At 41.8% G+C, this 25,396-nt stretch overlaps 2 protein-coding genes across 2 annotated transcripts in view; one reads left to right on the top strand and one right to left on the bottom strand.

The window, feature by feature from the left end:
• LOC128715812 (CD166 antigen-like) overlaps positions 1–18,009 on the top strand; it is a 113,621-nt gene extending 95,612 nt beyond the window's left edge. The window contains exons 9-17 of the mRNA XM_053810729.1: positions 3,542–3,672; positions 4,111–4,270; positions 4,703–4,996; positions 5,125–5,266; positions 7,236–7,435; positions 7,574–7,773; positions 14,329–14,509; positions 14,655–14,716; positions 17,515–18,009. Of these exons, the coding sequence (XP_053666704.1) occupies positions 3,542–3,672; positions 4,111–4,270; positions 4,703–4,996; positions 5,125–5,266; positions 7,236–7,435; positions 7,574–7,773; positions 14,329–14,509; positions 14,655–14,716; positions 17,515–18,009 (1,865 nt within the window). The remainder of the gene's footprint in view (positions 1–3,541; positions 3,673–4,110; positions 4,271–4,702; positions 4,997–5,124; positions 5,267–7,235; positions 7,436–7,573; positions 7,774–14,328; positions 14,510–14,654; positions 14,717–17,514) is intronic.
• Positions 18,010–22,826: 4,817 nt separating this feature from the next.
• Positions 22,827–25,190, bottom strand: LOC128716048 (aspartate aminotransferase, mitochondrial). The gene is made up of 3 exons (XM_053810971.1): positions 25,102–25,190; positions 23,869–24,376; positions 22,827–23,522 (listed from the first exon to the last, which is right to left on the bottom strand). The coding sequence occupies exons 1-3, from the start codon at positions 25,188–25,190 to the stop codon at positions 22,827–22,829; spliced, it is 1,293 nt and encodes a 430-aa protein (XP_053666946.1).
• Between the last annotated feature and the right edge of the window lie 206 nt (positions 25,191–25,396).

The raw sequence follows: 25,396 nt of genomic DNA, 5'->3' as shown, positions 1-25,396 counted from the left end.
CGCGTTCGCGTTCCATTTCGCCACAGAATGTCGATTTCTTCCCTTTGCAAGCAAAACACAATTCGGCTTTTTATTGTCGAGTTAATTGCGGTTTTTGATTCGGTATGTTTGATAAAACTTTATCGTTGTACCCAACCCGCCAAAAACCACCCAAAACCGGAGACTTTACGAACCACACAATCTTAAGATGGTGTGACCAAGATTTGAGAAGTTCGAAAATTTAAAAAAACAAACGAACAGAAAAACGGCACTGCTCCAGCAAACCTTGGGAAACGAAACGGAAACGAAGTGTTCGGTACGGCTTTCGGTGGTTCTGAAGACGCGCGTACCGGATAGCGAACACGCCGCGATGGAATTGCCACTGTGTCGGCCTCAGCAGTGTAACTAATTTATTTGAACCACCATTACAAGCATTCCTTCAAAGTCTTTCCTGCCCGTGCCACCGTTGCAAGCAAACTCCAAGCACGCTAAAACAGTTCCGAATTTCCGTCGGGTTTCCTACTTCGGGCGCACGGTGACTATAATTAAAAACTTTTGTGCTAAAATTTTGTGCAAGCTTTTTCGATTAAGCTTTACCATCTGAGTCACTGTTCGCATTACGCGCCAACACTTTACCAACAATTACTGTCGACCAAATGTACGATTTCAGTTTCTAACTTTGGGCGCGACGGGGGGCGTCGGCTGGATAGCAAGAAAGCAACGCCGTACTAGGCGACGTAGTGGAATAATGTATGAATTTTTCTGCTGGCGCATAGTGAATGAGAAAACTATGTTTTATCTGCCTAATTAGCAATTAGAAACGGTAGCTGACCTTTTGTTACCAAACCGGAGAAAAATCTTAACGGTTTCAACCGTTTGACACCGTTTGACAAGTGTTTCTCTTTTATTTTGAAATCATTTTATCTGATTATCTTTCATCTCATTATTCTTTCATTTGATTTCATTGATATTTTCCATGTTTTAATTTAATTTATATTTTTTCGATGATTACTATTGTATTGCGTGACGCGTAATAGATTGTTTTTCTTCTTCTATATGTTCTAGTTTCATTATATGATCTATTCATACATTTATTGTATTTTATGCATTACAGTCACGTTTTGTTAGCAAAATCCAGCAAAATTAATGCACCTATTGTGCACACTTTACCCTTTCTTGCAACTTTTTAATCCCGAAGACAAGTTACTGTTAAAATGTTAAAATCTACTGCACCAGCGCTGCTTACTAGCTAAATGGTTCGTTAATCTTCTGTCTCGTCGTCACCCATGTACATCGTCCGTTTGGGAATGGATGATCGGGAAACAATCCCGAAAGCAACATACCACACATGGTACACGCTACGTGGTACTGCACTGATGCACTTTAAATATTCGATTTTCCGGTCCATTCGTTCTATCCTCAACTTGCACCAGCTTGGCACCGAAAGGAACCACCCAAAGTTGGACCAGATGGTACAGGAAACAAATGCCGTTCTGGTTGCCTAGCAGAAACACATAGACAGACAGTAAAGTTTTTCACCGGGTGAGATAAAAAAGAGGAACGGTGAAAAAGCGGATTGAGAGTTTTTCTCTCCGTCCCGGATTTCTTTTGCTTCCTCGTTCCTCGTAGTTGCCGAAAGTGTTACCTTCCGAAGTTAAGATACCGCAGCGAGTACCCAACCGGCTGCGAAACGGTTTTGGAACGCTCTGGTGAAATCTTGTGCACATCGCGTTCGCACGACAAGCTTAGCACCAAATCCAATCGATTAACCCAAATGCAAGATTTTATTTATGATATTAGTGCAGAGTGCTGAATTTTTCATCCTTCTTCCTTCTTTGAGTGAATCCCGCTGTGGCTGTGGCCTTTTGCTGGGTGGAATGGTCGGAATCGATAACGATGCCCGTACCCGTGCAGGCAAATTCCTTACATACAGCAAGATCGAAGGGATGATTTTTCTCGTCGATCGCCCTAATGCGTTACGGCAAAGATTCAGAACCGTATAGTGCAGAAGGATACGAGCTTACGAGGGAAGAAAATGGACAAACTACGTTAGCAGGAAAGTGCATTACCAACCACTAATAGTTGCTTTTCCCCCCGAAAAGCCTGCAAGTGCAAGGAGGGATATGTTTTCCATTGAGCAATCTCGTTTTGGGCACACTTGCGGAGAAAGTATGCAGCAGGTTGTTCACACCTTTACAGAGACAAGGTGATAGAGTCGAGACACATACGATGTTGGAGATAAATTGCAAATGGAAGTAGTACAATCAAGCGTAAGTAGGGTTTAGAAAGAAATTAAAATTCATGTAGTAAATAGGATGTCATCAATATCGATTGTTTAGATACTCTCCGAAATTTATATCAAAATACACTTTTCTTCATTTTGTCGTTTACTTTATGAAAAAACACTTTGTACGTAATCCAAAAAATCCAAAGCACAAAATAGCTCCCAGCGCTTGCAATTCAGTTCGTACCAACAATAATTGCAATTAATCAATCGCATTACATCCTTAACGTCAACAAAGTTCATAAAACCTTAATATTATCTCAGCAATTTATGTCGCTGCCAAGTAAATCCTCGTTTAAAGTTCGAAGTCGTATGTTTATTGAAGGGAAAACAATTCAAAAAGAAAGGGTCCCCATAAAGCTGACAGACAAAGAATCTTCGTTCGTGCCAATATTTTCTCAGGGAGCAAAATAGATCCTTAATCTACTTAATATCTTGATTACAATGGAGTTACAAATTTTTCGCCTTACTGAAAGCAAACGGCTCAAACGAGTTAATAGCATTATATTCTACCAACCCTCACGCTGGTCCCATTTCACTTTGCCGAGATAACCCCTGCCGAACTGGACCCGCCACTTGCAAAGGAAGGGCATGACTACATCCCTCCAATCCCAACGCAAAAAGACGATCCGACGGCAAAACTGTCTCAAGAACTTTCACCGATCCGGGCACGTACCGGTTTCGTATGTCGGGTGTGCATGTCCCTTCCCTTGCAGCGTGCGCAACCGGCGCTGGGGTAAGGTCTGGTTGAGGCAAACCAATGAAATTCTGGTTTATCGATTTGCCGGCACCGGGACACCGTTAAAAAAGAAGAAGAAAAAGGGAAAAGATTAGCCCGAATGATTTATCTCTTTTGCGTCACGCTATTGTTAAGCAAAGCGATCTGAGTTGGAGGTGTTTGCAACATTGAGGCCAATAGGGAATGTGACATCGGGAAACGGATGTCCCAGAATGTTGCCCACACTCGGTGTGCCGAACCGAAAAACCACGTGCTCCCACACACACACACACACACACACACGCTTACGGGAAACACCATTTTGACCATTGTGTCCGAATTTGGATCGTACGTTTTTTTGTTCCTTGAGGTTTTTATTTTTCCTGTCGTTACCATCTTGTCGCTCAGTCGGGTCTCTCTATCTCTCCTTTTCGAACAGAACACAGAAAACCACAGTTCCGTCGTCCTTCTAACCAAAGACTACTATTATTCCTCTCTCTTTCTCTCTTTTCCACAATTCCAAAACGATGCATTCAATCTTTCTAATCTGGTGAGTTCAGATCCTCCGATTGTGTCGCTGCGGCTCGGTTCCACACTATCGGCGGATGACATCAAGGAAGGGGACGATGTTTACTTCGAGTGTCACGTCCAAGCGAATCCTCCGTGGAGAAAATTACACTGGCTACACGACGTAAGTGTTATTTATGGTCAATTCTTTCCGTTTTTCTCCCACCCCACCAGGATAGAAATCCGTTCGAGAAATTCTTCCCTAAATGAAGTTCCCGCATGTTTGAGCGGTGAAAACGATTCTTTGGACGAATTGTAGTGTTGCTGTGCATCAAGCTCCACCGATCGCGTACATCCCCTGGGATGCAATTGGGTCGTAAAAGATGTTTCAATTCCATTGAGCATCGGGTATAATGCAATCCAGTATCCAAAAAACCGCACACCTTCGGCATAATACATACTAAAGCACTAACTTATCCACACTCAGCGCGTGTTGCCGGCATTTACTCACTGTTCAATCGGCAATGAACGAGGCGATGTTTTAAATCCCACCAATAGTAGTATCTTCTTTGTTTAAATTCACATCTCTCAAGCTTGCTCTACATTGTGTGTTTATTTGCAGGGTGTTATGATCACTCACAATGCCTCCGCCCGAGTGATAAGATCCAATCAGAGCCTTGTGCTGCAAAAGGTTACCCGCAATTCGTCCGGAAATTACTCGTGCAGTGCAATCAATGCTGAAGGTGAAACAGTCAGCAATCAGCTAGCGTTACGGGTGAAGTGTAAGTACATCCTTACTACCATGGCAAGTTATGGCGAGGTTACCATTCCACAACACACGATACATTCCTTGTGGCTGGGAAAGATATTTCAAATTAAAAGTTTATATTTAAATCGTGAGAAGTTCAAGTGTTAAAGTATTTGTTATAATTCTACAGCACTTAAATCACCCTTACAGCAATTAGAACATCATCAAACATCATGATGAAATGCATCAAAGGATACACCAACGAATGGTGATAGTAAATATCGCATGGTGTAATAAATTCAATTCTATCGATTCACTTCAGCAAAATCAATTAAAAACGAAACGATATTTAACTGCACAGAAACAATCCTTCTGCATTGCACTTCTAGCACAAAATCAAACAAGAGCGTTTCGCGTCGGAACCTATCGACACGGTTGTGTAAAACATTTCTACACCTTTTTGCAGATGCACCGGTATGTGCTACCGATCGGATTATCATCGTCGGTGCATTCCGGAGCGAATCACTGCAAATACCGTGCGAGGTGCATGCCGATCCGCCGCCCCGGCAATTCAATTGGAAGTTTAACAATTCCGGTGAAACGCTCAAGATTGGCAAGGAGCGCTACGTCAAGAATGGTTCCGTCAGTCTGCTCAACTACATGCCGGTGAGCGATCAGGATTACGGGACGCTTACGTGCTGGGGTCAGAATGAGGTCGGTACCCAAGATTGGCCCTGTTTCTTTCAAGTCGTACTGGCAGGTAAGTTACCGTTCCCCACGTTACGGCTGTCACGTCCATTTTATTGTGCTTCGATTGTGTAAATAAACGAATTTTCGTTAATGTTGACACTTTTCCCGGATTTTCCAAACCCTCACCCCCGTCACCAGGACTTCCGTCGGCGGTGAAAAACTGCTCGATAAACAATCAAACGCAGCATTCGGTTGAAGTGCAGTGTCTGCCCGGGTACGATGGTGGTTTGCCGCAAATTTTCATCCTCGAAGTGATTTCCAGCCGGACCGGTCGTGTGCGGTAAGTAGTGGTGCGCTACCATTCTTCTACCGGAAGTGTTGCACATTGTCTGTTGCACTTAGTCGGAGTACGGAGGCTCCGCAATCGAATTCGTCTGAGTGTGTGTTTGAAGTGCAATTCGACCTACTCGTGCATGTGTGTTTGACAATCAATCCCTCTCGATAGTGTCGCACCGCCCCGGCGATGCGTCACTTCCGATTCCGTTCCTTGCACCGGGCAAACGGACAAACACAAATCACTTCCACTTTCGGTGTAACATTGCGCTGCAGCACTGCTTCTGTTGGGTGTTGCATTACTTTGCCAGCTGCCAACAATAGGAAACACTCCATCATTATCTTCCCCGTCGTTCTGCCGTCATCCAACTCTCCCCAATCGGAGCCATCCGCCTGTTGTGTGTGTGTGTTTTTCCAAGCGCGGAAATCACGTTCAACCGACAAATGTTCAAAGAGAAGGAAACTTTACACCGGTTCCAACACTGCTGATATGGGGTGAGAAATTGCACATACCTATACGGTGAAATGAAAACCCCGGTGAAACCCACAAGATGCTGCAACACCAAACAAGCGCTCTTCAGAAAACATCGCTCCCATATGTCAGACACCAAACAAGCCACGATGGGTATGGTTATTCTCGGCAACAAAATGCATCTTGCCAAGGTGAAGCATTGTAAAGGAATGCTTCTTTTTTGTTTGTTCTCGTCTTTCTGTTGCACCTGTGAATTTTCTAAAGATGCAATCAATTCTCGTTGGTCAATTACATAGGTTTGCAAACTAATACTCCAGATTCCAGAAATAAATTGAAATAGTATGGAAACCATTACTAGCAGTATAACTGGAAAAGAGTATGTAATACACGGGTGGCCTAATGATGGCAAGTTATTACTTCAAGGATATTTGCGTATTTAATATGGTAATGATTCACATAACAGTATAAATAATATTGGTATGGTATAGACCAAATTTTGATGAAAATTTTGTGTGTGGACTACCAGCATGCACAGGAAAGATATCAAGAATCTAAGACATTTTCGAAAAGGCAATTTAAGAACAATGAACTAAACATGATTAGACTTCTCTAAAGCTTTCCAATAACTTTATTATTTGGAGATTACAATAAGTCACAATAAATATGGAAAATTAACTGCATTGAAACTATTAACTGCAGTTTAACTAGATAAAATCTTTATAGAAAACTTTCAAGTTACTCTTGGACCAACCGGATAAACGATTAAAAAATCAAAACTATTCTACTAGCTGTAATTTTTACACTTATCGTTATGAATATTTTCACCAATTTACTACAATACCCAGTAACTTCAGACTTAGACAGCTTTAAACTTTTTATAAGTTTAGCAACTCAGCTTTAAAACTAAATGAAAACAAATAATGCTGAATGAAAAATTGGCACTTGACCGCAGACGAAGCAGTTTAGATTTATCAAAAGATTTCAAAATAAAACAATATAATGAATTACAACTATTTGTTTTCTTGTCGCAACGACTGCTTACAAAAAGTACACCTTGAAATGTTTGAACTTCTTTCGACTTATTTGCGCATTTCGAATTAGAATATTCAATATTCTGATGTTATATTGCAAAACTAACGTCCCACTTGCCGTCAACTAACGATACACAACTAAATTGACCCAACTGTTACCGAGGGGCGTTATTATTTCTGCACCGACATTACGTGAGATAATGTCGAAATCGTGCCTGCGATAAACATCCGCCTGCACAATAAACTGCACAATCGTCAATCCAGTCGACAAACTGTTACACGATGCCGCGTGATTGCGCGCCGTAAGTGTTACTTCCGACCAGGCGCACATCGATTGCACTCGATAATCGGTCTGAGTATCATTAAACCAAGTGCGACACCACCTGTCAACTGATACATCCGGCGCTGGTGGTGGGTGAATGGCTTTCCGGTTTTAACCCGCATTTCCTCTCATTCATTGCTCCCAATTTCAGGTACAACGTTACCAACCCGGACGAACCGTACTTTCTGGTGGAATCGCTCGAGAATCTGATTCATTACGGCGGTGCGTATGACGACATCGGCGACGACAACCCACTGAAAGCCATCATTTACGCCGTCAATCAGAAGGGCCGCAGCCAGGGCATAGTGGTGAAGGATTTCTACCTGGAGAGTAGCGTGGAAAACCGCGCCGGTAGGTACCCACTTCAAGGTAGTGAAGATGATTTTCCCTTTACAGCCGCACACACACGGTAACTTACACGTGACTCATGGTTTCTTTTCTTGCATTCTTACCTTTACCATTTCACACTCTCGACACATTGCGCGACAGTGCTAACGAGCAACTCGCTTGATAGTATCTCGCCGATCCTTTTCGGGGTACTGCTGACGCTGCTGGTGCTCTGTTTCGTTATCTTCGTCCGTGTGTACTACATCAAAGCGACTGCCACCAGCACCACCATCACGAACGTTAGTAATGACTTAGTTAGTAATTCAAAGCAAGGCAACAACAAACAGGACAGCCTAGCCAAGGTGAGTAGAGCAGCAAACTAGCGGATACATTACCTTCGCTGGTACGGGGTTTCAGAATTTTTCGGGAACACGATTGAATCTCGCAACCACTGCCAGAGCGAAATGTGGCAAATATGTACAAAAGAACAATGCCGATGGAAGGCAAGTCGTGAACAGTTTCAAAACTGTATCGCATTTCTTCAATGGTATCGTATGTTGCGCAACATGATTGAAACGTCAGCAGAGCATACACAAGTTTTGTGTTATTTCGAATTAGAAGCAATGACAGTTCTTACAATATTGTGAAGTTTATCAGTAATTTTCAACCGAAAAAAAAACATGTTAAGCTTAAAGTTTACCATAACTTACATTCTTTGATTTGGCATAGTCACTAAAGCTAAACAAGCCCAAAATTGTTATTACTAAGTAGACAAATGCATTCCCTTAGAACTTGTCAATCAACCCTCTGTACGGCAAACAGCAACATTCACATACCTTTTCGTTTTCCGTTACACTGCACGGCGCTTACAAAACAATGCGATCGTATGTAAAACATCAAACAGTGATTTCACGATACGATTTTTCTTGCCAGCTTCTGAAACGAAACGGAAACTGGAACTGTTGGTTGCGGGCTCGCTCACTTCATTCCTTCTTACGAAAATCCTCACACCTCCGCGCACGGCGCTAAATTCGTGTGATTGTGTCATTTCCTATCTTGTTTTTCACATCTTCCAAACCATCCCGACAAACCGTAAGGGTGGCGAGAGTTGGCGAGAGTGGGAAAAAAGTCAGAATAACATGAAACCCGATCCAAACAAAGGACAGCCATGAGTGATTGTGTGTTGCTACCTGCATCAGTACCATCAGGCACATAATGTGACTGCTACCAAAAGCTACTGCTTTACGTGTTTTTGTCCTATCTCAAACCGTACCGCTCAAGCAATCGTCTTTCATTGGCATCCGCATCGAGGCTGCGGGTAAAATGATTTCCCTTCTATTGTAGAAAGACCAGGCCCAAGGGGGTAACAGAAGGAATCGTCACAACAGCAAAATCAAACACGCCAACTTTCGATACGATGTGATGCGTTAGATATCTCTAGCCGTGTATCGTATCTCCCAATCATTACAGCTAAATAATGATACTGATGGATGAATAATTGAAAAAAGAACATATCGCACTGACATGGATTGACTTTAATTGTCATTTTAGGCAACTTTTCAAGTCGTGAGAGTGTTTTTGAAACGGAATCGATCGGCATCTGTCTCTCAAGAATTTGTTTGTTATGCGATGGCAACAAGTAAGAATTTAATTTTTACTAAACATTCTACATGTTTCGCGACACGACAGTTCGTACGACAAATTATATCACTCGTAAAATGTAGTGAAGTTAAAAATACTTACATCTTTACCTTTTATCTAAGATTAGCAGTGTTGATTTGCTTCAGAAGGCCAGAAACTTCTTACGAGTAATAGCTGTTGACTAAAATTCGCATATTCCAGGTATTCCACAGATATCAGACTCAGACATGCATCGGTCATGCATTTCAGTTCAGTTCTACCTTTGTCTGTTCAGTTAATGTGAACGGTCAAATGTCTTTAAAGGGTACAGGTCTTTCGGTATCATTCTATTAAAGGAACTCAGCGTATCTTGAGGAGTTCAAATCTACTAGTACATCCACACAAACGTGCAAAACATGCTTTTAAACATGAGAAAATTTAAACAAACGAGCTCCGTGCAGATCACGTGGAGATCAATCGATATGATCGGTAACTAGCCAGCATCTTTGCACTTTCATGACTTTTAATTCATAATGAAGTTGTTCTTCTATAAACCGGTCATCGAACAGAGCTCCTTGGGAAACCTGTCCACTAAAAATTGATAATTATATTGATGTGTATCACTTTCTAACGTTTTTCACCATCTGCCTAGTGTTCTGGCAAGTTTCTGATTCATCGAATTCATGATCCGCGAGCGTGTATGTTTTTTTCAACTGAATTAAATATAAGAAGATAGTCCTCACTGCTTTCAACTCCCAGTTTTAGATGGCCTTTAACTAGCACGACGTTGACTGGGGAACTTATCTTGTCTGGTATCCAATAACTTTTTTTACGGTAACTTTGATCGTTCAAATGGAAATGATGTAAAAGAATTATGTTTAGTAGTTACTGATGATTGCTGAAATTTGAACAATGTTTCCTTGCAGATCATTAGAGAGAAAAAATTGTGAAATGAGGTAATCCATTATAAGTTCCTAATCGAATCCACAGCACAGTAACAGTTAAATGACCATCTTCTGCACAGCTATTGTACCGTCAACACTATTTATCTATTGGATTAAACAATTTGTAAAGAAAAAATCTTACCAAAAGGTTTAAAATACATTAAACAAAACAAATAGATTTAAACAGAGTTAAACAATACGCCAAATCTACATCAAATATCTATGTGCGATTAGAGAACAATGCAAATGGTAAAAATACTACCGTGGTACATAAATATTATCATTTCAATTAGAACAACATTTAAAATGCTCAAAGAGTCGCTTGAAATTGTTATAGCTAAACGCCTCAATCTAAAGTAACGATCGCAACGATAAAACGTCCATCCATGGCTATGGCGAATAATGAACACACCCGACCCAGCCCTTCCCAACCTCACCCCAAAATGTTTGCATACAACACACGGTGTGCTGCGGTATGTTTTTCGCAAATCCTTGCTGCATCGCGTCTCGTTAACGGCACTGGCTCGAGATAATGCACTTACGCTGAATGGCAATTGGTCGGACGAGAGTTGAGCGGGAATCGTTCCCCATTATTGCACCTTTCCGGATCAACGGATCATTCATTCGTGCACCACCATTGCATATTGTGTTGCCGTTTCGAAACAGCAAAAAAAAACCGGAAGTCATGGTTGAAAAGAAAAAAACACACACCAACTGCTTAGCCGTTTAATGTGGGCATCGTCGGGTGGAAAGGATTGCCGGCACCGCCGGAAGAACATCGCCAACGATCGAGAATTAGTGATGGTGTGTAACGTGTTTTCTTCGGTCCGTTCCGCTGTACACGTTTGCTTTCGCGCACGAGTTTGTAACGAACCGTTAGAGCAGTCGGTTCTTAATTGGATGAGAAACAATTTTTCATCTTTCTACACAACGTACCCTGCGGGCGGTGTACCAGTGTGCCGTGTTGCACTGCACCGTTTTGCAGCAGGCAGCTGCAAAACCGGAAACCGGAGCCTGATTTCTACCCCCTTAACCAGCTCCAACCAACCCCCCCAAAACCAACAGGCAGCCCATTGTTCGGAAGGAGTGGGATAAACTTTCCCGAACGTTGCCCGTGGTGCCTGGAGGGAACCGTTAGGAACCGTTACGCTGCACTTGTCTCGTCCCCAAGCCGAACTCTCTTTAAAATTCTGACAAACCGGCGCCCAGTGCTGCATTATCCCGGTGTGGAACAACCGACACCAGCCCATCACCGTCACCGGTGCAAGGTGTTGGGGTGAAAATTAGATTAAATGCAATTAAAATCCGCCGTCAAAGCGTTCGTCGCGCTGTACGCTCGTAATTTAGCCATTTCGGCATTGTTTCGCTAGCCATTAGCACCAGCAGGAGCACCACCTCAATCCCACTAGCGGAGCCAGCCGGAAGGCAGCAGCTAGTAAAAGCTCTTCCTATCACTTTCACGCGCAGTTCTGTCTTTTACAGCATTTTTTTTTTGCTCTTTTCGTGTGCTCGGGCGTTCTGTTTTCTTCATCGTAAAATTTGCTTGTTTGTGTGTGTGGAGGAGTTTTTTCTTCTTTTTCTTATTTGCAGCCCTTATCCACCAGATTCCATAGTTCCGTACTATTCCCACCAGCAGATTATGGTTTTTATGCTGAAATTGGTCGTTCCACCGCCCAGCCCAAGTTTTGTGCTCCCCATTATAAACGGAACAGCAATCGTAAGCCCCGAAAACAACAAACCGGAAGAGCTCGCTGCTGGCACTAACTGCCCGGCTTTTCTTTTTTTTTGCGAACCGTGGCTCAGCACGCTTGAAAAAAGAGAGAAAAAACCATCTCAAAAATTCTTTCCCGCTGACTTCCATGCTTGCGCAAATAGAAGTGTGTGTCGCATGAATGTTGAAATGTGCGAATAAAGAAAAATCGCTTTCCCGCGTCTTGTTCCGGGGCGTAATTAAATCTTCGTTTTTCACTTTTCCGGCTACCCAGAGGGCATATTCTGTATTACCGCGCAAAACAAAACCCCGTCCCGGCCACAAAGTTGGTCGGCAAGGAATAGCAGAACGGAGGTGGGAGGGCATCAACAACAACAACAACGGCAGAAAACAAATTCTCGTGTCCCTGTGACTTATCCGGGAATGAAAAATGCTCACCCAGAACGACCAGAACTGACCGGCACCGGCGGAGTTCGATGTTTTATTTCTGTTTTATTTCTGTTTTATTGTACACTTGAAGGACATGTTCGCCCGCGGATCTATTATGGCACGCTGATAATCAGAGTGCCAACCTCGGATGGAGACGCCCGGTAACTGGTGGAAAAGGAAAGGGACGAGAGGGAAGCGAAAATGTCCACAGCCCAAGGTTCATTTTGCACTCACATTTTTGCACCACCACCCACGAAACCGGGGCGCGACCCGACACGGGAACGTTTTGTTTCTCGGGACGTTAATTCACGCTTCCTCCGCGCTTCCCATTATAATTGATGATGATGTTTCGATGATGTTGATGTTTCGTTCATTAAACAATAGAAAGTACGTCTTGTGTGTTCGGGCGCCCGAGATCTACCCGACACCCGGTTGGCACGAACAGGCAAACTCAGCCCGTCACCTTGTCACTCTTCGCAGTGAAAAGCACAGGGAGTCGGAAAAAATCTGGCAAGATGTCAAAACTTCTTGACTTCGGCTTCGGGGAGAACGAAAGCGCTTTAAACCAAGGGCAAAATTGCAATTTAAAATGTGGCCGCTTCCACTTCCACTTTTCGGCAAAGAGCAGTAAAACATAATGAGAATGAAATTGATTTTTCCCTACCATCATACACACCCACACGGCCGGAACACATCGTTCTAATTGGTGAAAGGCCGCTTTTCTTTTTTATGATTCAAACGGAAAACATTGTCAAGACATAAAACTGTTGTGTTCTTGGGTCGTGTGTATTTAAATTGATATTGTATTTCTTTTTACTGAACGAAAAGTGAGGAAAAAAATGTTCTCTTTGCGTTTTTAGTGCAAAATCGGCTTAAGTGAAATGCCACATAAACATCAGACGGTTAGAAACGATTTCTTATGACTGGCGTAGAATTTTTCTAGCTTTTGTTTATTGTGTAATGGCTGACGAGACTTATTTTCACCACGTAGACGAATAATATTCTCAAATTGAAAACCGATCCAACACTACTGGTTTATCGAATACAGAGCCCAAAGACAATAGAACTACTCTCTCTGATGAAAAAGATGATAGGGATGAGACACACCTCTAACCTCGAAAATGACTAGAGAATCCGATGACGATGACTATATTTGTCCACAAGTAGCCTTATTATACATTACACAAGACTGTATGAAATTATGCAATGACGATTAGTTCAATACACTTCTAGACATTTTCTTATACACTTCGTCGCTCAAAAAACGGACGGTAGACGATAGTTGTTCCGAAAAAAGCAGCTCAGAAACAATTAGATAGTTCATATTATTAGTAAGTTATGTAATTTTGGAAAATCTTGAAAAGCTTCTTTCAATTTGGATCCCTTTTAGAAGCAAGTCCCTAATTGTCTTAAAGTCTGATGTAACAGAGTTGTAAGTGAGAGACAGGAACAGTGATATTTCTTTCAAACAATGAAATAATTCTAAAAATGGATGATGTGTTTTACTTCTTCATGTTTCTCTACAAGCCAAATCCTAACGTTTGCCGTTCCACGTGGTTAGTTACTGCTTTAATTACAACTGAACAGTCAATCATGCGTTTGGCAGCTATATTAAAGAAGAGCTTTTGAACGCAGACTGATGTATTAGAAGCAAACTAAGCGAATTGTGGAGGACTTTAGCCTGCCTTCAGTCACATGTTTCTATTCCGACATTTGAATTATATAAATTTTATGAAATATAGTTAAAATTGAAAGTCAAATTATAACCATCTGGTCTAAGCACTGAAATCCAGTTTCAATACCGTGAAACTAAGTAGATTAATTCTCCATCATTCGCGCTCTATGAATTATCCATTTTTCATTTATGTTCAAGCAAGCAAGCGTTTTTATTCTCACATGTTTCATAAGCCACGTCCTAAAGCGGCAAAGAGAAAACGTTTGCTCAATAAGATTAATTAGTCGATTGTTTGGCGGTGGTAATCTGGTGGAAAATCGACTACAATGGTGGGCACGATTTGTTTTAGGTGTTCTCTTTACATTCTGCTACTTCCCATTGTTACTTGCACTATTTAAACGCGATTTTTCATCCATGTTTTTGTTGTATTTCTTTTATTCTTACACTCACCACTAAACGCAATCCTTTGTGCTGGTTGAATTGCATAATATTTCATCGACGACCGTCCGACCCAACCCGACCGACCGATGGAAAACAGAAGTCTACCAAACAAAGCCCCCGCTGGCAGCAGGGTAACACGGGCGGCAGTGGTGCCGGCTATGGTGGTACCGGAACCGGATGTGGACTGATCGTCGATGGACGATCGCGGGACGAAAAACTGGGCGCACCGGATGGGATGGAGGATGAGCGGGACCCGGACGTGATACCCGCGCAGTTCGGTAAGGCTCAATTAAAACAAATTTATTTCAATCAAGCTGCGGCAATGGTTTGCTGACTTTTGTACGAAGGTTTCTTTCCACCATGGTATTTCATTCATTCCCTCGTGCTTTCTTTATCTCTACTTCTCCCATCGGACGGCTACAGCAGTTTCAAACGATCCAGAAAGCGTTAGCTTCAACTCCTCTAAGTGGCCAAACGGGAACTTTGTAAGTATCGCAGCGATGAAAAGCGTTTTCCTCCTCTATTCCTGGAGCTGTAATTGATTTTCCACTCATAGTGGCACTCGGGTGGAGGCGGGAGCGGGCAAAGTTTTACCTTTCTTCAATAGTGTAGCGTCGATCGTGGGAGGAACACAACTTTTTCATGCCCGTTACAATGTAACCGATCGCGTAACTTCGTGAAGAGTGATACAATAAGTGTCACACTATTTAATGAAATAAACGGTAAAGCTTTTCTGAGTATTGTTGGTTCGTTACGTTCAAAAACATAAACATAACATAAATAGCCATAAACATTGTTACCTATTAGCTACATTAGACACTATAACCCCCGAATTGATATTGTAATAGATACCACCACATGAGGGTATTATTCGCTTCCATCTATCATTTCGTTCATATAATTTTGTTTTGATTCACCAAACATCGACTCATATCATTACATGAGGCCGATGTGAAAGCTCCATCGTATTGCTGCAATTGCCACCCTACAATAAGCCATCGTCGTTGGGGTTTCTCTTTGCATGACGAGAATTTTAAAGCATCAACTTCCAATAATGCACAATATTTTCTCAAGACACCCTGTACACCCGGGCCTTCCCTCGCCGCTGCGTTCCAATGTTTGTCGACGCTGTTTGCTCACTTGCCGACAAAACCGATAAAAGTGTCTTGCTGAGTGCTTTGCATGCCGTCTCGATTTCATGTATTAATAATACATTGCTGGAATTCGTTTTTCCGTCCGTCCACATCCGGGGCCTATCGTCATCCGCACGAGCACAGACAAACGATCCGAGGTTTCAAATATTTCTTCGCTACCACTACCCCTTGCTCCTGTCGGCCTGTCTTCACCCCGCTGCGGGTGATCGTGTCGAACGACGTGTTCGAACCATTTTCGTACTACCGGCAGTCTGCTCCGGTCTGCGCCCATTGGAGAAGCCTTTTGCCACCGGGATGGGCAATATTCGTGTACGTATCGATGCTGTACATGCTAAGATTGTCCACAACAACTGAACAGCATAGTCGTTGTCGATAACAACGTAAGCTTACCGAACACGACGAACATGGCCTTCGAATGAAGTGAACCGCTCACGGAAGGCTTCTTCCTGTTCCGTGTACCCAATACGGACACCGCTACAATGGCAAACGCAAGGGCGAGCGTTGTGCCGGTGCTTGTTATTGTTGTTGTTAGATCCGTGAAAAAACAACTGTAAACAGCACCCAGAAGTTCTTCAATTGCCCAAATCATCTAGGAAACCAAAACCCAACAACCCTCATCAACGCAACCCTGGGCCGTGCTGTTCTGTTCCATGCCTTTTTTTACGGCCAAATAATCGTGTCAAAATGTTCCACTAACCGAACCATACCGAATAGCCAGCAATGGTCGCTCGTTTTGGTGTTGTTATTCTTTTCCTTTCCTCGGGCTACCAAAAACCCCTTGGTCTGCCCTTGGTTCGGTTGCATCCGGTTGGGTGAGACGGAAGACTGATGGTGTCACTGGGTGTCAATTATCGTTTCATGTTCTCGACTCACCGCCTGGAACTACTATTTTTACCCCTCATTTCTTAATGCACCTTGTTAACAGCTTGTCGTTCGAATGGATGCTGTTGCTTATACTTGTGTCGAGATTTTTTTTTTTGTATCTTCTTAATCTCTCCCATAATGAAGTATTGTATCCTGGTTTTTGTGCAGAAGATGATGGAAGATGTCATCGGGAGTTTTTGTTTTGCTATTGTGTTGTTGATTTTGGATGAAATTAAATCTTGTCTTCCTTTTTCTGGGTTCTTTCCTTTCATTAACACTAGAACTACAATCGAAACTACTTAAACTTATTGAAACAAATTGTTTTGAATGTTTACTTTATTTTAACCAAATTAAATACTCTGTGATGATCGATTCTGCCAAAAATATTGAAACTTTTGCCATAAGCAGCACACTCTTAGGAGCTCTAAGAAAACACAATATGAGGTTTTTTTCAAAGAGAAACTATTCTTTTTTAATGGAATAAATATTCGAATATTGTACTAATCAAGCTTATTGAGCCTATATAAAGTACTTTTCATTGCGCTTATTGCAATTACACATTACGCAGTCGTTCGTTTAGAACGGTAAAAGCTAGTTTTGGCAGAAAATTCATCACTTCTTTACATGTACCACTAAGGGAAATCAATTTTAAATCAAAGCGTACGATAAGTTCTTGTAAATTGCGTAACAATTACGTCAAAAATTTTGACGAAAATTTTTAAATAATTCGGTTCGGCAGATATCTGAGAAGTTCCAAGTACGTTCGACTATAACTTTATGGCTTGTCTAAATATTTATTTTGATTTTTCATCAGTTATTGCTGAAATCAAAGCGGTTGTAGCGCCGCAGCTTGAAATCTAAAACTTTGAAAAATTGAAATTAAAACATCAGTTTTATCCCTGACACTATATCTATATCTTCCTCTTGAAACACTTGGCAGTTGTAATGTTAATTTACCAACATCTAAGTAATTAAATAGCATTGAACTTTAGGTACAGCTGTAAAACCCTGTGAAATATGATTTTATTAGGATCCCTTCAAATTACATCATTAATTAGTCCCATTACATAACAATACGTCCAGCCATGCTTGAGAACACCGGACCAACATAAATTCGCGCAGTTTTGCATATGAAAATTCCCCCGAGTGCACTGATTTTGCCAATGTTTGCCATCTACGCGATGGTTATTGTCGTAACAGAAAATTAATTACCAGATCAAAAATCAATTAAATAATCGCGTACTCGCTGTTCACTCTATTCGCAGTATGACAGATACCCGAACCATGACATACGACCATCGGAGCTGCTGATACCGTCCGCGGCGGGTACATTAGGTTCGACGACGACGAATCAATTACATCCGAATGTTAATCAACCGGGTGATAGTATTAAATTAGGTCCATACTACACGTCCGGCGGTCTATTGACTGGTGGCGGTGGTGTCACGGCGGGCGCTATCGGCAGCACGACCGGCACTCCTCTCGGAGGCTCTTACCTCAGCCCGGCCGGGTCACATCCACTCGATAGCGGCGGCTTGGACGGTGTTGGTGGCGGTGGTGGTGCGCTAATGTATAGCGGTGGTGGTGGTGGTGGTGTTGGAGGCGGTACTGGCCAAACACTAGTTGGCAGCCATCATCAATCAAGCCTGCTGCCGAACGGTGGCACCGGTACCGGAGTTAATCCTAACGATTATGACATCAATGTACATACCATCAAAAATATGCTAATGACGACTCGCGTGCCCGAAAGCTGCGTCTAGTTCGATTCTGCAAGCGCGTCGGCAAAACCGCAAAGAAAGCTGGGCCCGTGTGGTCTGAAGAACGGCCGCAAGAACGTTGTGCTGTAGGATAATGATGATGTTCGGTGATGTAGTATGAGCTTCCAGGAGAGCATTTTTCTTTTCGGTACGCTTCTTGCAGCTAGCGATCTCGGTACGAAAACAACGAGCAGTGGTTAGAGAAGCGTTTCTGGTTAAATTTATACGAAACAAGCATAATTGTGGGAGAAGAGTTCTAGTTTTAACTCAAAGAACCTAAAAAATACGGATCTGACTGATTGACTTCCCTTCGAGACAGTTACTAGATAAATTCATTGTTCATTGTTTTGATACCGTGTTATTCTAGTATTATTTCTTCATAAACAAAATATTCACTGTATCAACACCAATCTGTACGAAACTTAGCCACATTATTAACCTTTTAAAAAGTTTACTATTATATTTTAACTGTTAGTAAATTAAACAATCATTAAAAGAATTTATAAAACCTATCAAAGCTTCACGAGTTGGCAAAACAGAAAAAATAGACTGTTTTGGTCTTGTTTCAAGTAATCCTCTTTGGCAAGGAAAATAATGAAGAAGTTCAGGCAATGCAAGATGAAAGTAAATTTGCTCTGTATCACACAACAACAAACGGCCAATTGAATAAAATGGCAGGATAACAATATGAAAAAGCACACACCAAAGGAACAGCATAAGTTGAAACTCTTGTTTTTCATTGTTTTTCGCACATTTGTGAACATGTCACAGGTTAATTAACCTTTAAAAAACATTACGTTTGATGTCCAAAAAAAGTTGTTGAAATCATTAAGTCAATCAGAAGATGTTTCACTGACGAGCACAAACGTAACAAAAGCATCAAATCATAAACACTAACAAGAAACAGTGAAGTGAGTAAAGTTAAAGTTTCTAATTAGCAAACAAAAGAGAAGGCAAAAAAGACGACAAACATTCGACACAACTTTTCCTGTTATCCAATATTTGGACAGGAAACGGTGCGAATTACAAACAGTGGGACGCAAGTTATAACGACAGACTTGGAAATGATTGTTGAGTTTGCATTATTATTATTGGCATTTTTGTCTCGCTACGATCTCAACGGGACACTTGTAACCACTTGCGTAATAGCGAAGAGAAAAACAAAGAAAACCCCAAACAACAACACCCAAAATAAAAATCCAGATACTAAACCATTGATGTTAACGTAAATGTAATAGAGTATATGGAACACATTGGATAGGTAATCTGTTTTGGAACTAGAAGCGATGCGTACGATCCGTTACAGCAGAAGGTAACAACGTTGCGCGATTTCTCATGGAGGCGCATGGTCGCTCACACTGCATATAGGTAGCTCAATTGAATGATCACGGAGTGGAAAGGTGCCACTCCAGCAGCAAAATGCCTCACTAGCCGATTTCACCACACCGAATTTGCGCAGTTTCTTTTCACACAGTAACTCACACCCATTACAACAGTTGTGTGCCAATTATTAGTAAAATGTCAGCAGTCCAACATATCACACCGTGAACTAATCGTATCGGTTTACTCCATGCATTGATCCATGAACTTAGTACCAGTAATCGGTAATGTTATATTTTCATATCCTGCTCGTAGCAAATTACTATCCTACATATCTCCAGTTTTGAGCATTTTTCAAACCGTCTGTTACCGTCTCGACTGTGTATGTGTGTGCGTGTGTGAAATATTGTTTCAGAGATAGAGTATGATGATATCCAAAGTTACCTAACGATCTAAGTGTACATAGAGATTTTTTTTCTGCCACCCACATATCCTGTAAATGAGTCTCCCGTTTTATGCTTCCTGCGATGGTAAAAAAAAGGATGTAAATATGCGCGTAGTTAAGGAAAAACTTTACATGGTGTTTTAAAACAAAAATGCAAATCCTCCACATACACGTAAAATGGCAGATAGACACAACCCCGCAAACTATTTGGTAGATTTTATAAGCCACCCGTTTCCCTGTTTCGAATATACTTTTTATTTTTTCTTTATACCGATCCCGTTTAAAAAAATACCAGGCCAGAAACCAGAGAGCAGATTTGTAAATATTTTAATCGAAGAAGAAAATAAAACATCTAACAATTTACAATGTACGAAAAGGCAAAATGTTTAGACCCACGTAAATGGTGTATGTACAAACCCAAAGTGTGCAAAATCGTGCCGTGGAAGTGGAAATTTTCGCAAATTTCTAGAAGAAACAGAAAAAAAAATTAGTGTAAAACATTCGGTGCACACACAGTTGGTGTAACAAATCATTGCGCCCCTCGGTTTGTGAAAGGAAAGGGGTTGAAAAAGGCATGATAAATCATCGGAACTCATAAAACAATAAAGAAAAAAAAACAGCGGAAGAGCAAAATTGTAATGTTGTTGTGTACAAATAAGAGGAAGCAAGCAAAACATTATAAAAAAAAAAGAAAAGTCAAACATGGTCTGTAAGTTAGGGCGAACACATAGCAGAGAGATAGTTTAAACGGTAAAGAAACAAAAGAATAAAACAATAAACATCCAAAACGGTTTGGAAATAATAAAAGAAACAAAACAACCTGTGTTTAAAACTGTACTGAATTTGTGACTTTGTTTTTTGTGTGTATTTTTGTCTGCTCTACTAGTGTGCATCATAAATTTAACTTTACCGTACGCAACTACTGCAGCTACCTGGGAATTGTCGTAATTTTCACGCAAATTGTTAATACGAAATCAGGCGAGCAGAAAACTTGCACCGCTGGAGCACAATTTAACGCTCGCCCAAGCATAAGACACCATCATTTTGTCGACTTTACACTAATCGTTCGGAAAATGTTCCCCCGAAAACGCACCGGTTGGCGTTGTCCACAGGAATGATGAATAATGGTTTGGTGGAAAAATTTTCTCTCTCCAGTTGAGTTGGAAAACTGACCACCATCAATGGTTGGCTTGGAGGTACACAGTACTCCGCTCCGACCACGGGAACTAAACTGCAAACGCCCATTGCAAACAGTAAATGGGTGGAAAAGTTTTTCCGCTTTCCGGCAGATCTCACCACAGTCGGGTGTTGTTTCTTTGCCGTTACAATTTTGTGCATCGGCCTTCCCGTCGCATTATTCACACTCTTGCCATTGGTTTGTAGTGCTTTTCTTACTTGCACATGTATTTAATTATTACAATAACCCACATACATGGCTTTGCTAATGGGGTGATGCATGCATGTGTCGACCGAGGGGTCCGAGGGGCTGAGTTTTGCAATTATACATGTTTACGTGTGTGCGGTTCTATTTGTTTGAATACCGTTACTTTACCTGTTTGATTGTGGTCGGTCGATGGTTGAGCTCTCTGTTTAATTATTTTGGTTCTACGGAACTCACACGTAGCTCCTATTTGTGTGTACCGTATTTGGCAACAGTTATAAAATAAATCAATTAACTAAATAAGTACCCAACGCCCAATACACCTTCATTAACTTTACTTCATACTGCTCCCACTTAAATTACTGCACAGTATAATTACACAATAGTAATGATCACACGCTTGGCAAATGTAGAATATGTCTGCCTGAACTTTGAAGGTGTTTAATAAATGATGAATGGATTCCGTTGTAATTAGATCCATGACTAATTGGACTCGCAAACTGCACAAGTTTTGCGATAAAATTAGTTCTTTAATGCGCGATAATTTCGGTACATCCATGCGTATCATCAATCAATTAGCATCGCCCCTAATTATTTTACGCGTTTTTCTCCTGCTAATTAGATCACGACGACAACGGGTAGGAATAGTTTCATTATTAATGGGGATTTTACTGAGCTATTATGGTGAGCTGTGTAATGATAGTCTTGAGTGACAAATAATGCATTCTTCTCCAGATTCCATAGAGATATGATCCACACATAATTTCGAAAATGTCATTTCGGTTGAATTGTAGTGAAGAGCATACCGAAACGAACCTTAAACGAAAGAAATGAAATAAAGCATATATGAAATGCATGACCCACCAGGACAAGTCTCTGATTCAAAAAGGTTAAAATGCTTCTGTTCAATGGTTAATTAGGATTAAATTTCGAACTCTTTTTCTAATGTGTACCTGTATAGGGGCAACGTAATATATTAACATTTCAGATGCTCAACAGTAACAAAGTTCTTAACAATTTGATGTTAGGCAGTGATGCGTTAGACGTTATGCGACCGGCAGCCATCTATTTTATTTTTTTTTAATATATCCAGTTTAATCTCTCCTTTACACAATTCCACTACCAGTGTTCTTTTCTATATCTTCACCAGCTGTGTTGGGTTTAACAGCCTTACACTTGAAACAAGGCGTGCATGTCGCTTATAGTGTTAAAAAAGGCCATAGAAATAGATCTCCAAAGTACATGCTAACAAACCAAAAAAGAGTAACAAAAATGCTTTTGCCAACCATCAATTTCATTGATATGAGGAAAGCTCGTGGTGTAATTTCTAATTTCACTTTTCCCTTTTTGTTGCTGGCGCAAATCCGTCCGTATACACAATCGCTGAACACGTATTATCAACGCGTTACATAAATTAAGCCACTAAAGTGCTACACTAGATAGAAGGTGTTTCAAAAATGCTTTTCCTAAATACGTTCGCACATTCGTCATGCGCACTGCGGATTGTGTTGTGTGTGTGTTGCGGGTTTCTGGTTCCATTATCCGTTCCAGTATAATATCGATGTAAAGCACTGTAGATCATTGCAAAAAATGCATTCTAAATGCATTCAATTTCGCTCTGCGTCAAAATGTGTTGATCGTCGGTTCGATTCGGGATTTTTCGCTATAGGGCGTCTACTTCGTGACGGCATGAATAGCCTCGGCCAGATACGCCACATTCTTTGAAGTGACTCCAGCCATCGAAATGCGGCCATCTTTCGTCAGATAAACGCTGAACTCTTTTGTTAAACGTTCGCACTGTTGCTGGTTCATGCCGGTGAAACAGAACATTCCGATTTGGTCGGTAATATGAGACCAGTTGCGCGATGAGCCCAGCTCTTTCAGGTTGTTACGCAAAGTTGAACGTACGGAGATGATACGATCCGCCATTAACTTCACATCGGCGAGCCACTCCTGGCGTAGTTGCTTGTCACCGAGAATTTCTGACACGAGACGTGCACCGTGAATTGGTGGGTTCGAGTACATGGGACGAATTATAATCTTAATTTGAGACATTGTACGATCCGCGTCATCTTTGCTTCCAGTTACCAGTGAAAATGCTCCCGCACGCTCACCATACAGACCCATGTTCTTGGCGAAGCTCTGAGCCAATGCAATCTGGTGCCCATCGCGTAGGAAAGCGCGCACTGCCAGTGCATCCTTGTCGACGTCACCGCTGGCAAAGCCTTGGTAAGCCATATCGAAGAATGGGAACAAATTGCGCTTCTTAATGACGGTCGACATTTCTGCCCACTGTTCAGGTTTCGGATCGACGCCCGTTGGGTTGTGTGCGCAGGCATGCAATAATACTATGGATTTTTCCGGAATTTTCTGAAAATGTAAATAAAGAATAAACAAAATTTCATAAATTTCATCAAATTCATGATTCATCAAATTCAACAAAACGAAGACAAAACATCCGTCACAAACAAAGCACACCCATTCCGAATGCGCATACCATTGCATTAGTCAATAAAAGGGTGCAAACAACTTGAAGCAAAACAACATTTGCGAGGCCACGACGTACTCGACGAGATTGAGCACGGTTGATAATGAGACGTATTCTGACGTCGGACCATGTGCGCTACATCAACCCATTCACTACGCGAGAAGTGGCGATAATAGGGGCTCTCGTCATTGCAAGCGCCACCGATACAGATTCGTTTGCCCCACTTACCGACAGATCTTCCAGAGCTCCAGCGAAGTCAAACCCGCAGGTGGATGGATCGTAATAGCGGTACGACTTTACGTTCAGTCCCGAATGTCGGAAGCTCGGTCCATGGTTACCCCACGAAGGTGTCGGCAGGTAGATGTCCTTCGGTCCGGGGAAGAAACTGGCCAGAAAGGCACCACCGATGCGAAGAGCCCCGGTACCACTAATACCTTGCACAGTTGCATTGAGCCCATTTGCCACCTGCTCGTTTGAATCGCCGAGGGCTAGCAGGATGCTGTGTTTGCAAAATTCGGCCGTACCACCAATTGGTGAATATTCGTGATCGAGCTGCTTGTCCGCCAGACGCTTTTCAGCCTTTTTCACACTCGGCAGCACGAAGGGTTTGCCATTATCGTCACGGTACGCACCAACGCCCAGGTTGATCTTTTTCGGGTTGGTGTCACGCTTGAAGGCTTCCGTTACGCCCAGGATAACGTCCGGTGGTCCCATCTGTACACCACTCCACCAGGAACTAAAAGAAAACATCAAACGAATTACTTGCAAATTGTTGGTAATATAAAAATTATATAAAAACCACCGTCTTTAATTACTGTTTAAAGATGTTTGATTAAGGTGGTAAACTGTAACACAAACACGAAAGTCTTATCCATATTTGTTTAAAGCATTATCAAGCATCGGAAAGATAACATAAATATGAAAATCTCTTATTCGCACCTTCTTAACAGCGTAAAGTAGGAGAAAAAACGGTTGATAGTGACACAGCAACATGATGATAACTTTTTGGGTGACAACAGATTAAAAAAGAACATTTCACGCTTTGCAAACTGGATGCAAGACAAATCGGATTTGTTGTGTAATCGGCTTACATGATTTTTGCATGTTTATTAAGATATTACAAGATTAATTTAGAAATTTGTAACAATTTAAATGCCTTCCAGCAATACAAATATAGTCGTTGGCCTTAGTTTGCTTTCGCCGCGTTATTTATAGATCCTCCACTAGAAAACCTGACCATACTCCGTTAGGTAATCGTTGAACCATAAATACCACTCATCCAACGTCATCAACTAGAGTGCGTTCAGTTCCGTTCGCAAACACGTACACGGCTTCGTCAACTGACCGCCGTGACCTTGCCAATTCGGTCGAAGGTCACTAATGGTACGGCGACCCTATCAGCCAATGCTAATGCCGGTCAATCCAACCAGACGAACTCGCAGTGATAAAACGCATTCTTACCTGGCCCGCACAGCCAGCTGACCTTGGGCTGGCATAACATTCCGCAACAAAACAGCTGAGCTGCGCTGGAGGGCTTTCGAGCAGGCCATTTTTTCCGGAACGAAACGCACCGCTTTTCACCGAGAGAACCACAGAGTAATAACTGGAAAACAAATGAAAGCGACACCGGACGGTTGATTGTACTGTTTGTATCTACCGCTTAACAATCTTTGGTCGTTTGCCTAGCGTACCCCACTAACCGATAATGGCAATCGTTATCAGAGCGTTATCAAAACACGTCCCGCTTTTGACAACC

Source organism: Anopheles marshallii, chromosome 3 (genome assembly GCF_943734725.1).
Source record: "Anopheles marshallii chromosome 3, idAnoMarsDA_429_01, whole genome shotgun sequence".
NCBI classification, from domain to species: Eukaryota; Metazoa; Arthropoda; class Insecta; order Diptera; family Culicidae; genus Anopheles; species Anopheles marshallii.
Note: the sequence above shows the minus strand (reverse complement) of the source record. Positions and strands in the feature narration are given on the sequence as shown.